The following is a 13179-nucleotide window of genomic DNA, read 5'->3' as shown; positions in this document are numbered from 1 at the left end:
TATAAAATACTCTTCATGTCCTCCTGAAGCTAGAAGACATATCTGTTCTTCCCCTTGCAAAAAGTATCCCACCTGATAAAATAAATAGTGATTATAGCAGAAGCATTTAAAAAATTCAGTGTAGCACCTCAGCTTCCCAGGGCACTACCCTTTCACAACATTCAGTCAGAACACTGGCCAACACACTCAAAGCCCCAGGTTTGGGGGCACCACAGGGCTGCCATCTGAGCCCTGACTGGCCTAACTCCAATTAGGACCAAGAGAGCAGAGGCTATTGGGCAGCAGTGTGGACGGTCATTCCAAAGTCATCCAAACCGTAAAAAACGAAACCAACTGCCACTGAGTCAATTCCGATTCATAGCGACCCTATAGGACAAAGTAGAACTGCCCCAGGGATTTCCAAGGCTCTTAAGGAAGCACACTGCCACATGTTTCTCCAGCAGAGCAGTGGGTGGATTCGAACCCCTGACCTTTTTGTTAGCAGCCAAGTGCTTTAACCACTGTGTCACCAGGGCTCCTCCTGAACCATCAAGTAGCCCTGAGTCGTACAGGTCACAAGGATGGAGGCCTCTGGTACAACTATGGTCAAGTTCTATAAACAAAGCAGAGGCTCTCAGCCTGGCTGAGTCACCTGGGGACAGGTGGGAGGAGGCAGAGTCAAAAACTCCAATGCCCTAGCTCACTCCAAACTGATTTTATTAGACTCTTTAAAGGTAGGACTTGGGCAGTTTTTTATGATGCTCTACAGGTGAGTCAGCAACAGGTGTTCAAGGTGAATGAGGTCCATTTTCCCTGTGTCTGGGAAGGCGCTACTTAAGTACCAACCAGAAAGGGTGTGAGAAGCTCTAAGAAGACATTGCCTGTGGCTATTTATGTTGTGTAATATGAGAAACACAGCTAATACCCCCCGAAAGTAAAACCCCTCCCCATCCTCCTGTTTCGGATCATTAGAAGTCCATCTTGGCTAAACATCTTTTCTGGTTAATTTCAAAGCACCTCTTTGAGCTTTCCTTTTCAAAAGTGACAGCTGAGCCAACAAGAGCTCCCAAACGTAAACAATGAATTGTAGATGCTAAGAAGTAACAATTCTCTCACTGAGTAAAATTAATTTTCAAATACAAATGTTGTTGGATGCACCCTGTACGGCACGGAGAAAAGCTGTAAAGCTGGCCAGCCTGGGGAATAGGAAACTTGAAACTAAAAACTCATCTTTTCAAAGGGCGATGGGGGATCTGGGAGCCTCTGGAGAAATGACTCCTTTGAATATGCACCAAAAACAAAAACCAAACCCAGTGCCATCGAGTCAATTCTGACTCATAGCAACCCTATAGGACAGAGTAAAACTGACCCATAGTTTCCAAGAAGCGCCTTGTGGATTCAAACTGCCAACCCTCTGGTTAGCAGCTGTAGCACTTAACCACTATGCCACCAGGGTTTCCTGAATTTGCACAGCAGATCCAGAACTCCCGTTGACTGGATATCTCTGTATGGAGTCAAAGCTCATTCTTAGCAAAAGGCTTGTCAAACAACGGTGCTTTTGCTCTTCTGTCTGCCCCTTCTCAGCATATACAGCCCCCTCCTCCCAAGCTACTCCTCATTCTCTAGACCACTTCCTGTCTCTCGCTTCCACAGAGATTTGCCTGGCCCTAGGTTTTTTTTTTTTTTATTCCCATTCTCTTAGAGTCTGACCTCCGTTGGTTATTCTGATAAACAGATGCAGATGAATTCACTCGCTATACCTCCAGGGGGCACAGTCTCATTTAACAAGGGTCTTCAAAGAGCTCTCCCCACAAAGACAAGGTCCCTGGTGTCTTGGGCCCTGCTGAAGTCTGCTGTGTCTGAGCTGCAGCTCCTCACACCCTCGGCTTGGCCAGCCTGCCTGGACTTCGTGTCTCTGGACTAAATGAAAACTTTACGACTTTAACCTGCTTCAGCAACACACACACACGAGATTAATAAACTACTGCTGAAACATGGAGGCTGTTTTGAGTTGTATAGTACATGCTCCCCAGAGCTCTGGTGGTGCAGTGGTTAAGAGTTCGACTGCTAACCAAGAGGTCGGCAGTTTGAATCTACTAGCCACTCCTTGGAAACCCTATGGGGCAGTTCTACTCTGTCTATAGGGTTGCTATGAGTCAGAACAGACTCCACGGCAAGGGGTTTGACTTGGTTGGGTGCATGGTCCCAGGAAGACACAGGAGCAGCTGGTGCCCAGGCATACCTCCTTCTCACAGGGCGCTGATGAAGAAGGGTTCCATAATCCCATGCCTTCTGCCTTCCCTTCCAGAGCACAGGAAGGACCATTAGACTTGTCATCGCTCGTGAAAAGCACATGATCAGTGAGGGCTGCTAGAGAAAGGAAACAGCAAATTCTGAAGACTGCAATGTACAGTGAGGACAAAAGAATAGACTTTGCATTCTTTTAACGTAAGACAGATCACTGGTATATGTAAAGTTAAAGCCACATGAGAATATTAAAAAAAAAAATTTTTTTTTTTTTTTTAATATTACAGTGTAATTATGACCTCAGAAGACATTCATCCTTGGTATGTACTTTGAGTCAGAATCGACTCAACGGCAGTGGGTTTGGTTTTTGGTTTTTATGTACTTTGGATGGTGTTATGGATTGAACTGTGTCCCTCCACATATGTAGGTACTGGAATCTTTACCCTGTACCAGTGGATACAATCCTGTTTGGAAATAGGGTTTTCAGGGTTATGTTAATTAGACCACACCAGTGTGGGAGGTGTCCTAAACCTAATCACTTCTGAGTTATAAGGAGCAGCACAGACACAGAGACCAACTGTCATGCTTTGGATGGCTGCTTGCAAGTGTTTAAGACCCCAGGCACTATGCAGTAAACTAGGAGGTGGAACTAAACACTTTATTAGGCCAATTAACTAAGATGTTCCATGAAATCAGAATCTAAAACCTCCAAATGAAGGAAACAAACCCCATGAGGATTTTGGTAGTACATAAGCAGTTTCAGCAGCTATTTTTTTTTTTCATTGTTGTAAATGTATCTATCACACAATTTTACCAATTCAACTTTTTAAGGGAATACAACTTATTGACATTAATTATAATAATTGCCTGTGCAACCCTACCCTTAATCAATGTGATTTTTCCATCATTGTTACCCTGCCCTTGCCCCTCTCTTACCGCCCCTGGTAACCACTAAGAAACTTTGGACTCTATATATTTTCCTTTTCTTGTCTTTTCCTATAAGTGAGGTCAGACATTTGTCCTTTTGTGATTGACTTATTTCACTCAAAATAATGTCTTCAAACTCCATCCATATCGTAGCATGTATCAAGACTTCATTTCTTCTATTGGCTGAGTAGCATTCCATTGTACGTATGTACCACATTTTGTTTATGAATTCATCTGCTGATAGGCATTTAGGTTGTTTGTGCCTTTTGGCTATTGTGAATAGTCTATAATGAACACGGGTGTACAGGTCTTTCTTTGGGTCTCTGATTTCAAGTCTTTTGGGTATATATCTAGCCATGGAGTCATGGGGTCATACGGTAGTTCTATTTTTAGTTTTTTGAGGCACTGCCACACTGGTTTCCACAACGGCTGTGCCATTTTGCACTCCCACCGGCAATGGGTAAGGATTCCAGTTTCCCCGCCTTCTCACCAACATTTATTTATTTATTTAATCTTAGCCACCCTGGTGGGAGTAAAATTTTATCTCATTATGGTTTTGATTTGCATTTCTCTGATGGCTAATGATGTTGAGCATCTTTTCATGTGTTTGTGGCTATTTGAATGTCCTCTTGTGAACTGTCTATTCAAGTTCTTTGCCTATTTTATGATTGGGTTATTTGTCTTTTTGTTGCTAGCGTTTAGGACACCAGATACCACTCTCCAAAGTGGAACGCAGAATATTTTCTTAATAGATTTTATTATGCCAAATGACCTAGATGTCCCCTGAAACCATGGTACCCAAACCCCCACCCCTGCTATGCTGGCCTTCGAAGCGTTTGGTTGTATTCAGAAAACTTCTTTGCTTTTGGTTTAGTCCTGTTGTGCTGACCTCTCCTGTCACCTAAAACAGTTCTTGTCTACTATCTAATTAGCAAATATCCCTCTCCCTCCCTCCCAGCCCTCTCTCATAACTATCAAAGAATATTTTCTTCTCTGTTTAAACTATTTCTCAAGTTCTTATAATAGTGGTCTCATACAATATTTCTCCTTTTGCAACTGATTAACTTCACACAGCATAATGACTTCTAGATTCCTCCACATTATGAAATGTTTCATGGATTCATCATCGTTCTTTATCAATGCATAGCATTCCATTGTGTAAATATACCATAAGTTACTTATCTATTCATCTATTGATGGGCACTTTGGTTGCTTCCATTTTTTGCTATTGTAAACAGTACTGCAATGAACATGGGAGTGCATATATCTGTTCCTAATAAAAGCTCTTATTTCTCTAGGATATTTCCCAAGGAGTGGAATTGCTGGATCATATGGTAGATCTATTTCTAGCTTTGTAAGAAAGTGCCAAATCAATTTCCAAAGTTGTTGTACCATTTTACATTTCCAACAGGAGTGTATAAGTGTTCCAGTCTGTCCACAACCTCTCCAACATTTATTATTTTGTGTTTTTTGGATTAATGCCAGCCTTGTTGGAGTGAGATGGAATCTCATTGTAGTTTTGATTTGCATTTCTCTAATGGCTAATGATCATGAGTATTTCCTCATGTATCTGTTAGCTACCTAAATAACTTCTTTAGTGAAGTGCCTGTTCATATCCTTTGCCCATTTTTTAATCAGGTTATTTGTCTTTTTGTTGTTGAGTTTTAGAAGTATCATGTAGATTTTACAGATCAGACGCTGATTGGAAATGTCATAGCTAAAAACTTTTTCCCAGGCCATAGGTAATCTTTTTATTCTTTTGGTGAAGTCTTTGGATGACCATGGGTGTTTGATTTTTAGGAGCTCCCAGTTATCTAGTTTCTCTTCTGGTGTTTGTGCATAGTTAGTAATGTTTTGCATACTTTTTATGTCATGTATTAGGGCTCGTAGCATTGTTTCTATTTTTTCTTCCATGATCTTTATTATTTTAGATTTTATATTTAGGTCTTTGATCCATTTTGAGTTCGTTTTTGTCCATGGTGTGAGGTACAGGTCTTGTTTCATTTTTTTGCAGATGGATATCCAGTTATGCCAGCACCATTTGTTAAAGAGACTCTCTTTTCCCCATTTAACTGACTTTGGGCCTTTGTCAAATATCGGCTGCTCATACGTGGATGGGTTTATGTCTGGATTCTCAATTCTGTTCAATTGGTCTACGTATCTGCTTTTGTACCAGTACCAGGCTGTTTTGACTACTGTGGTGGTATGATAGGTTCTAAAATCAGGTAGTGTGAGGACTCCCACTTTGTTCTTCTTTTTCAGTAATGCTTTACTTATCCAGGACCTCTTTCCCTTTCATATGAAGTTGGTGATTTATTTCTCCATCTCATTAAAAAACGTCATTGGAATCTGGATCAGAATTGCATTGTATCTATAGAGCAATTTTGGTAGAATAGCATTTTTACAATGTTGAGTCTTCCTATCCATGACCAAGGTATGTTTTTCCACTTACGTAGGTCTCTTTTGGTTTCTTGCAGTACTGTCCTGTCGTTACCTTTGTATAGGTCTTTTACTTCTCCGATAAGATTTATTCCTAAGTATTTTATCTTCTTGGGGGCTACTGTAAATGGTATTGATTTGGTGATTTCCTCTTCGATATTCTTTTTGTTGGTGTAGAGGAATCCAACTGATTTTTGTATATTTATCTTGTATCCTGATACTCTGCTGAACTCTTCTATTAGTTTCAGTAGTTTTTTTGAGGATTCTTTAGGGTTTTCTGTGTGTAAGATTATGTCATCTGTAAATAGAAAAAAAAAAAAAAAAACAAACCCGTTGCCATCAAGTCATTTCTGACTCATAGCGACCCTAATAGAGATACCTTTATTTCTTCCTGACCAATCTAGATGCCCTTTACTTCTTTATCCAGCCTAACTGCTCTAGCTAGGACCTCCAGCACAATGTTGAATAAGAGTGGTGATAAAAGGCATCCTTGTCTGGTTCCCGTTCTCAAGGGAAATGCTTTCAGACTCTCTGCATATGGGATGATGTTGGCTGTTGGCTTTGTATAAATGCCCTTTTTTATGTTGAGGAATTTTCCTTCTATTCCTATTTTGCTGAGAGTTTTTATCATGAATGGGTGTTAGACTTTGTCAAATGCCTTTTCTGCATCACTTGATAAGATCATGTGGTTCTTGTCTTTTGTTTTATTTATATGATGGATTACATTAATTGTTTTTCTAATATTGAACCATCCCTGCATACCTGGTATGAAACCCACTTGGTCACGGTGAATTATTTTCTGATATGTTGTTGAATTCTATTGGCTAGAATTTTGTTGAGGATTTTTGCATCTGTGTTCATGAGGGATATAGGTCTGCAATTTTCTTTTTTTGTGGTGTCTTCACCTGGTTTTGGTATCAGGTACATGCTGGCTTCATAGAACGACTTTGTGACTATTCCATCTTTTTCTATGCTCTGAAATACCTTTAGTAGTAGTGGTGTTAACTCTTCTCTGAAAGTTTGGTAGAACTCTGCAGTGAAGCCGTCTGAGCCAGGGCTTTTTTTTTTGTTGTTGGGAGTTTTTTAATTACCTTTTCAATCTCTTCTTTTGCTATGGGTGTATTTAGTTGTTCTACTTCTGTTTGTGTTAGTTTAGGCAGGTAGTGTGTTTCTAGAAATTCATTCACTTCTAGGTTTTCAAATTTGTTAGAGTACAATTTTTTGCAGTAATCTGACATTCTTTTAATTTCATTTGGGTCTGTTGTGATATCACCCATCTCAATTCTTTTTTGGTTATATGCTTCCTCTCTTGTTTCTCTTTTGTCAGTTTGGCCAATGGTTTATCAGTTTTTTAAATTTTGTCAGAGAACCAGCTTTTGGTCTTGTTAACGCTTTCAATTGTTTTTCTTTTCTCTATTTCATTTAATTCTGGTCTAATTTTTGTTATTTGCTTTCTTCTGGTGCCTGAGGGTTTCCTTTGTTGCTCTCTTTCTATTTGTTCAAATTATAGGGATAATTCTTTGATTTTGGCCCTTCTTTTTGTATGTGTGCATTTATTAATATAAATTGACTTCTGAGCACTGCTTTAGCTGTGTCCCAAAGGCTCTGATAGGAAGTGTTTTCATTCTCATTGGATTCTTTGAATTTCTTTATTCCATCCTTAATGTCTTTTCTAACCCAGTCATTTTTGAGCAGGGTATTGTTCAGTTTCCAAGTGCTTGATTTCTTTTCCCTGCTTTTTCTGTTATTGATTTCTACTCTTATGGCCCTATGGTCAGAGAAGATACTTTGTAATATTTCGATGTTTTAGATTCTATTAAGACTTGCTTTATGACCTAATATGTGGTCTATTCTAGAGAATATTCCATGTGAGCTGGAAAAGATAGTATATTTGGCTGCTGTTGGGTGTAGTGTTCTACATACGTCTATGAAGTCAAGCTGGTTGATTGTGGCATTTAGATCTTCTGTGTCTTTTTTGAGCTTTTTCTGGATGTTCTCTGTCCTTCACTAAAAGTGGCGCATTGAAGTCTCCTACTGTTATTGTGGAGCTGTCTATCTCACTTTTCAATGCTTTTAGAGTTTGTTTTATGCATCTTGAAGCCCTAGTCATCGGGTGCATAAATATTTAATATGGTTATATCCTCCTGGTACATTGTCCGTTTAATCATTATACAGTGACATTCCTTATCCTTTGTGGTAGATTTAACTTTAAAGTCTACTTTGTCTGAAATTAATAATGCCACTCCTGTTCTTTTTGTGGTTGTTGTTCGCTTGATATATTTTTTTCCATCCCTTGAGTTTTAGTTTGTTTGCATCTCTAAGTCTAAGGTGTGTCTCTTGTAGGCAGCATATAGACAGATCATTTTTTTTAATACGTTCTGCCACCATCTGCCTCTTTATTGGTGCATTTAGTCCACTTACATTCAGCATAATTATGGATGGGTATGAGTTTACTGCTGTCATTTTGATGTCTTTTTTTGTGTATTGTTGACAGTTTCTTTTTCCCATTTAATTTTTTGTGCCGAGCAGTTTATCTTTATATATTGTCTTTTCCTCTTATTTGTTGTTGTTGATTTTGTTTTTGCTGAGTCTTTTTTTCTTGTACTTTATCTGATGAGTAGGATTGTTAATCTCCTTTGTGGTTACCTGAATATTTACCATTATTTTTCTAAGTTTAAACGTAACTTTTATTTCTCTGTATCACCTTGACTCCCTGTCCATATGAAAGATCTATGACTACATTTCTTAGTCCCTCTTTATTGTTTTAATGTTGTCTTCTTTTACATAATGACATCACTGTTTCCTTGCTTTGAGGTTTTTTTTTTTTTTTTAAATCTGGATTTATTTTTGTGATTTCTCTATTTGGGTTGACATCTGGTTGCTCTGTCTTGTGTTCTAGTCTTGGGTTAATATCTGATATTATTGATTTTCTAACCAGAGAACTCCCTTTAGTATTTCTTGTAGTTTTGGTTTGGTTTTTATGAATTCCCTAAACTCCTGTTTATCTGGAAATGTCCTAGTTTTGCCTTCTTATTTGAGAGACAGTTTTGCTGGATATATGATTCTTGGCTGGCAATTTTTTTTCCTTCAATGCTTTATATAAATCATCCCATTGCCTCCTTGCCTGCAGTGTTTCTGCCGAGTAGTCCGAGCTTTTTCTTATTGATTCTCCTTTGTAGGTGACTTTTCATTTATCCCTGGTTGCTCTTAAAATTCTCTCTTTATCTTTGGTTCTGGCAAGTTTGATTGTAATATGTCTTAGTGACTTTCTTTTGAGATCTACCTTATGTGGAGTTCAATGAGCATCTTGGATAGATATTGTGTCATCTTTCATGACATCAGGGAAGTTTTCTGCCAACAAATCTTCAACAATTCTCTCTGTATTTCCTGTTATCCCTCGCTGTTCTGGTACTCCAATCACTCACAGGTTATTTCTCTTGATAAAGTCCCACATGATTCTTAGGATTTCCTCATTTTTTGTTTTTTAATTCTTTTATCTGATTTTTCTTCAAATATATTGGTGCCAAGTGTTTTATCTTCAATCTCACTAATTCTGCCTTCCAATTCCACAATTCTGCTCCTTTGCCTTTCTGTTGAGTTGTCTCATTCTGTAATTTTATTGTTAATCTTCTGAATTTCTGATTGTCGTCTCTCTATGGATTCTTGCAGCTTATTAAATTTTTCACTATGTTCTTGAATAACCTTTTTAATTTGTTCAACTGCTTTATCTGTGTGTTTCTTGGCTTGTTATGTTTTGCCTGCTCTCGTTCCTGATGTCTCAAAGAGTTCTATATATTAACCTTTTGTATTCTGCATCTGGTAATTCCAGGAAGACATCTTCATCCAGAAGATTTCTTGATCATTTGTTTTGGGAGCTTGTTGAAGCCATCATGGTCTGCTGCTTTATGTGATTTGATATTGACTGTTTTTTTCCGAGCCATCTATAAGTTACTGTATTAATTTATTTTCTGTTTGCTTACCATGTCCTAGCTTCTTTCTTTATTTTGTTTTGATATGCCCAAATAGGCTCCTTGAGTGAGCCAGCTTGATTATTTTCATCTTTCAAGCTATGAAGTCCTGTCACCACATGGCTAGAGCTGCTACCAGGTATATGAGCCTAGGAGCCCATTCACTTTTCTTGTATAGATTCAGCTCAGGTGTCTAGGTAGTTGATCATCAAGTGTGCGCTACAGGCTCTTTCCTACAGTCTTAGAGGGGCAGGGATGATTGGTGTAGGTACAGGTATCTGGTTGCAGCAAGGGGTCATGCTTTGAAGAAGGCAAAGGGCTGACAACAGTCCCACAAGTGTCTGTGAGGAAAGCACATCCCTGTTCTCTAGAGCACACAGGTGGTTGGGTTCTGCAGCCGGACCATGGGCACCCAATGCTTTTGGTTGTAAAGACTGGGAGGTACCACTTATCCTTGGACCCCTATCACAAGTGAACAGGTGATGTGGGTGGAGCCACCAGTCCTTTGACCCCTGATGTGGGTAGGTGAGGACCCTGTTTAGTACACAAAGTGGTGTCAAACATCAAATACCCACTTCTCCACCACACAGCTGAAAGAGTTGCAGTCTGCCAACAAGAGCCTATTCTCCTGAAATGGGCCTACACAGCTCCATGCAGGGGTAAAAGATATTAAAATTCCACAAACCATTTGTGCCTGGACAGGACCCGCTTCTGTCCTGAGCTCCGCAGCTTAGTGGAGCTGGCAGACTATCTTTTCCCCCAATTGTTAATTTATTCCTTCTCCAAAGCCAGGAGAATGGCTCAGGGTCCGCAACAGGACCTTTCTCAGGCCCAGGGAAATCGACAGCTACTGAAGCCAGCTTGGGGGCTAAGGACGCAGTAAAATAAACACAAGTACTTTGCTTTTGCCAAGACTGCTGTTCTTCTCTGGTTCTGGGGGTGTGAATAGGCTGTGCAACTCACTGCCTCTCTCTGATGAAACTGTGTCCGGAATGCTACCACCAGCCCCGCCATGGTCACTCCAAGGAATGGTGCCTGAGAGTTCCCAGCAATTCAGGTCCAGCAACTCCTCCCTGCTTCTGAACAATCTCTCCCTCTCCCTGCTGCTCAGTCCATTTTCTAACTTTGCCTTTGATGTTCAGGGCTCCTAGCTTGTCATATATATAATTATTCCACTTGTTTTTTTTGGGGGGGGGGGTCTTTGTTGCAAAAGGGATCACTGGAAGCATCTGGCTACTCTACCATCTCGGCCCCGCCTCAGTTATTATATTTTTACTGTATATATTGCTTCCAAAGATAGTCTCTCAGTTGGTAGCTTGTCTTTTCATGTTTTTGGTGAAGTCTTTTGATGAACAAAAAGATTTTAATTTTATGAGGTCCCATTTAATTATTTTGCCTTTTACTGTTTGTGCATTTGTTATATATTAGATAATCCGTTGTTAGAAGCTAGGCCCAACAGCATTGTCCCTGAATTTTCTTCTAAGAACTTTATGGTTTTAGCTTGCACATTTAGGTCCTTAATCCATTTTGAATTTGTTTTTGTTTATGGTGTGAGGCATGAATCCTGTTTCATTTTTCTGCATGTGGAAATCCAGTTTTCCCAATACCATTTATTGAAGAGACTCTTATTTCCCCATTGAATGGACTTAGCACCCATGTCAAAAATCAGTTGCCCATAGATGTGTGGGTTTATTTCTGAACTGTCAATTCTATTCCATTGGTCTATGTGTCTATTTTTATACCGGTACCAGGCTCTTCTGACTACTGTAGCTGTATAATATGTCTTAAAGTAAGGAAGTGTGAGGCCTCCTGCTTTGTTCCTTATTTAAGGTTTTATGCTTTAAAAAATCAATAATGGAAATATTCTTTTTGTGTTAAGGAGGTGGAAAAACTGAAAATCTGTAACCATGAAGTTACCTTCCCTGCACTTGAGCTTCTCCATCACCTGGCTTTGGTAGGCTGGGAGATGCAGTGTTTCCCAGTGTACGGGCCTGTGCCAGCAGCCCCCTGCCCAGACCTCCTGAAGCAGACACTATGCAGTGGGCCCAGCACTCCGTGTCTTCATGAGACCCGGACACTCATGTGGGGGAGCCCAGGAGAAGAGGGCAAGCAAACAGACAGGTCCCCAGTTCCAAAACTGTCACCACCCAGAGAGCAACTCTGGGTCCGCTGTTCAGATTCTATCATTCTCCACTTCTCACCTAAGCAAAGAAATGATGCTAACAGGACATCCTCAGAGGGCATTGGGGGTGAAGGTCAAGTGTCAAAGCCTGTGCAGGGCTCAGCCTGTCACCGGCACAAGTACTCCCCCAGTGTTATGGATTGAATTGTGTCCCCCCAAAATGTGTGTCAACTTGGCTTGGCCATGATTCCCAGTATTGTGTGATTGTCCACCATTTTGTCATTTGATATGATTTTCCTATGTGTTGTAAATGCTATCTCCATGACGTTAATGAGGCAAGATTACAGGCAGTTATGTTAATGTGACAGGACTCTACAACATTAAGTTTTGTCTTAAATCAATCTCTTTTGAGATATGAAAGAGAGAAGTGAGCAGAGAGACGGGGGAGCTCATATCACCAAGAAAGTAGTGACAGGAGCATAGTACGTTCTTTGGACCTGAGGTTCCTGCATGAAGAAGCTCCTAGGCCAGGGGAAGATTGATGACAAGGAGCGTCCCCCAGAGCCAACAGAGAAAGAAAGCCTTCCCCTGGAGCTGACACCCTGAATTCAGACTTCTAGCCTCCTAGGCTGTGAGAGAATAAACTTCTCCTTGTTAAAGCCATCCACTTGTGGTATTCTGTTATAGCAGCACTAGATAATCAAGACACCCAGTAAGTGTGACTATCCTGTTGGTGCCCCTGCTGAAGGCCTTACCAGCTGGTGCTGCATCTGTCAAAAGACTGGGGCTGTGGCTTTGGGGATGGAGGCCCCCATGCTCCACGACTCTCGCAGTCCTCATGCTGTGCAAGGGAAGTGAACCTGCAGTCTGGAAGTTCCTAAAGGGTGGGAAGTAAGTACAGAAATCATTAAATTCAGCACTATTATTTTATGCCCAACCATCCTGTGACTGTGATCCCATCCATGTCACGTATTTCTTTCATAAACTAAATACACAACTGGCTGCCATACAAAGGAAGGGTGAGTTGCTTCTAAACAGTAGTGATGTGGGTTCTTTTTTTTTTTACTTTGTATTTGCCAAATTTGGGGTCTGTTTTCAGACATTAACATAAATATATTTCTCATCCAACTATTAAAAGAGCCTCATAAAAGTCTCCCTGCCTCTCTGCCTGCTCCTCCCAGCTCATCTTCCACAACCCAGCACAGCTCAGGTACAAAGAGCCATCTGAAATCCTGGCACCTCCCGGTCAGGAACAGAGCTCTCTGGCTATCCGGCACTCTTCACCTCTCCTCTCCTTGGTACTCACCTTATCCCTGAACCTCTGAACTATGGACATGGTCTTTCACCCCTTTGTGGCTCTGACATGTTGTTGAAACCAACAATTGCAAGAAATCAACGGTTCCACGAATACAATCACAGGGCAGACACACAGTGAGGTGTGTTATTACATACTTTCCCATTTAATCTCCCCCAACAACTCAGAAAGGTTAAGTGTAA

At 40.4% G+C, this 13179-nt stretch overlaps 1 protein-coding gene across 1 annotated transcript in view; it reads right to left on the bottom strand.

The window, feature by feature from the left end:
* PKD1L1 (polycystin 1 like 1, transient receptor potential channel interacting) overlaps window positions 1-12544 on the bottom strand; it is a 193459-nt gene extending 180915 nt beyond the window's left edge. Inside the window, exon 1 of the mRNA XM_049893068.1 lies at window positions 12438-12544. Within this exon, the coding sequence (XP_049749025.1) occupies window positions 12438-12452 (15 nt within the window). The 5' untranslated portion in view covers window positions 12453-12544. The remainder of the gene's footprint in view (window positions 1-12437) is intronic.
* Between the last annotated feature and the right edge of the window lie 635 nt (window positions 12545-13179).

This window comes from Elephas maximus, chromosome 8 (genome assembly GCF_024166365.1).
Source record: "Elephas maximus indicus isolate mEleMax1 chromosome 8, mEleMax1 primary haplotype, whole genome shotgun sequence".
Taxonomy (NCBI): domain Eukaryota; kingdom Metazoa; phylum Chordata; class Mammalia; order Proboscidea; family Elephantidae; genus Elephas; species Elephas maximus.
The sequence above is the reverse complement of the archived record's forward strand: the minus strand, read 5'-3'. Positions and strand labels throughout refer to the sequence as shown.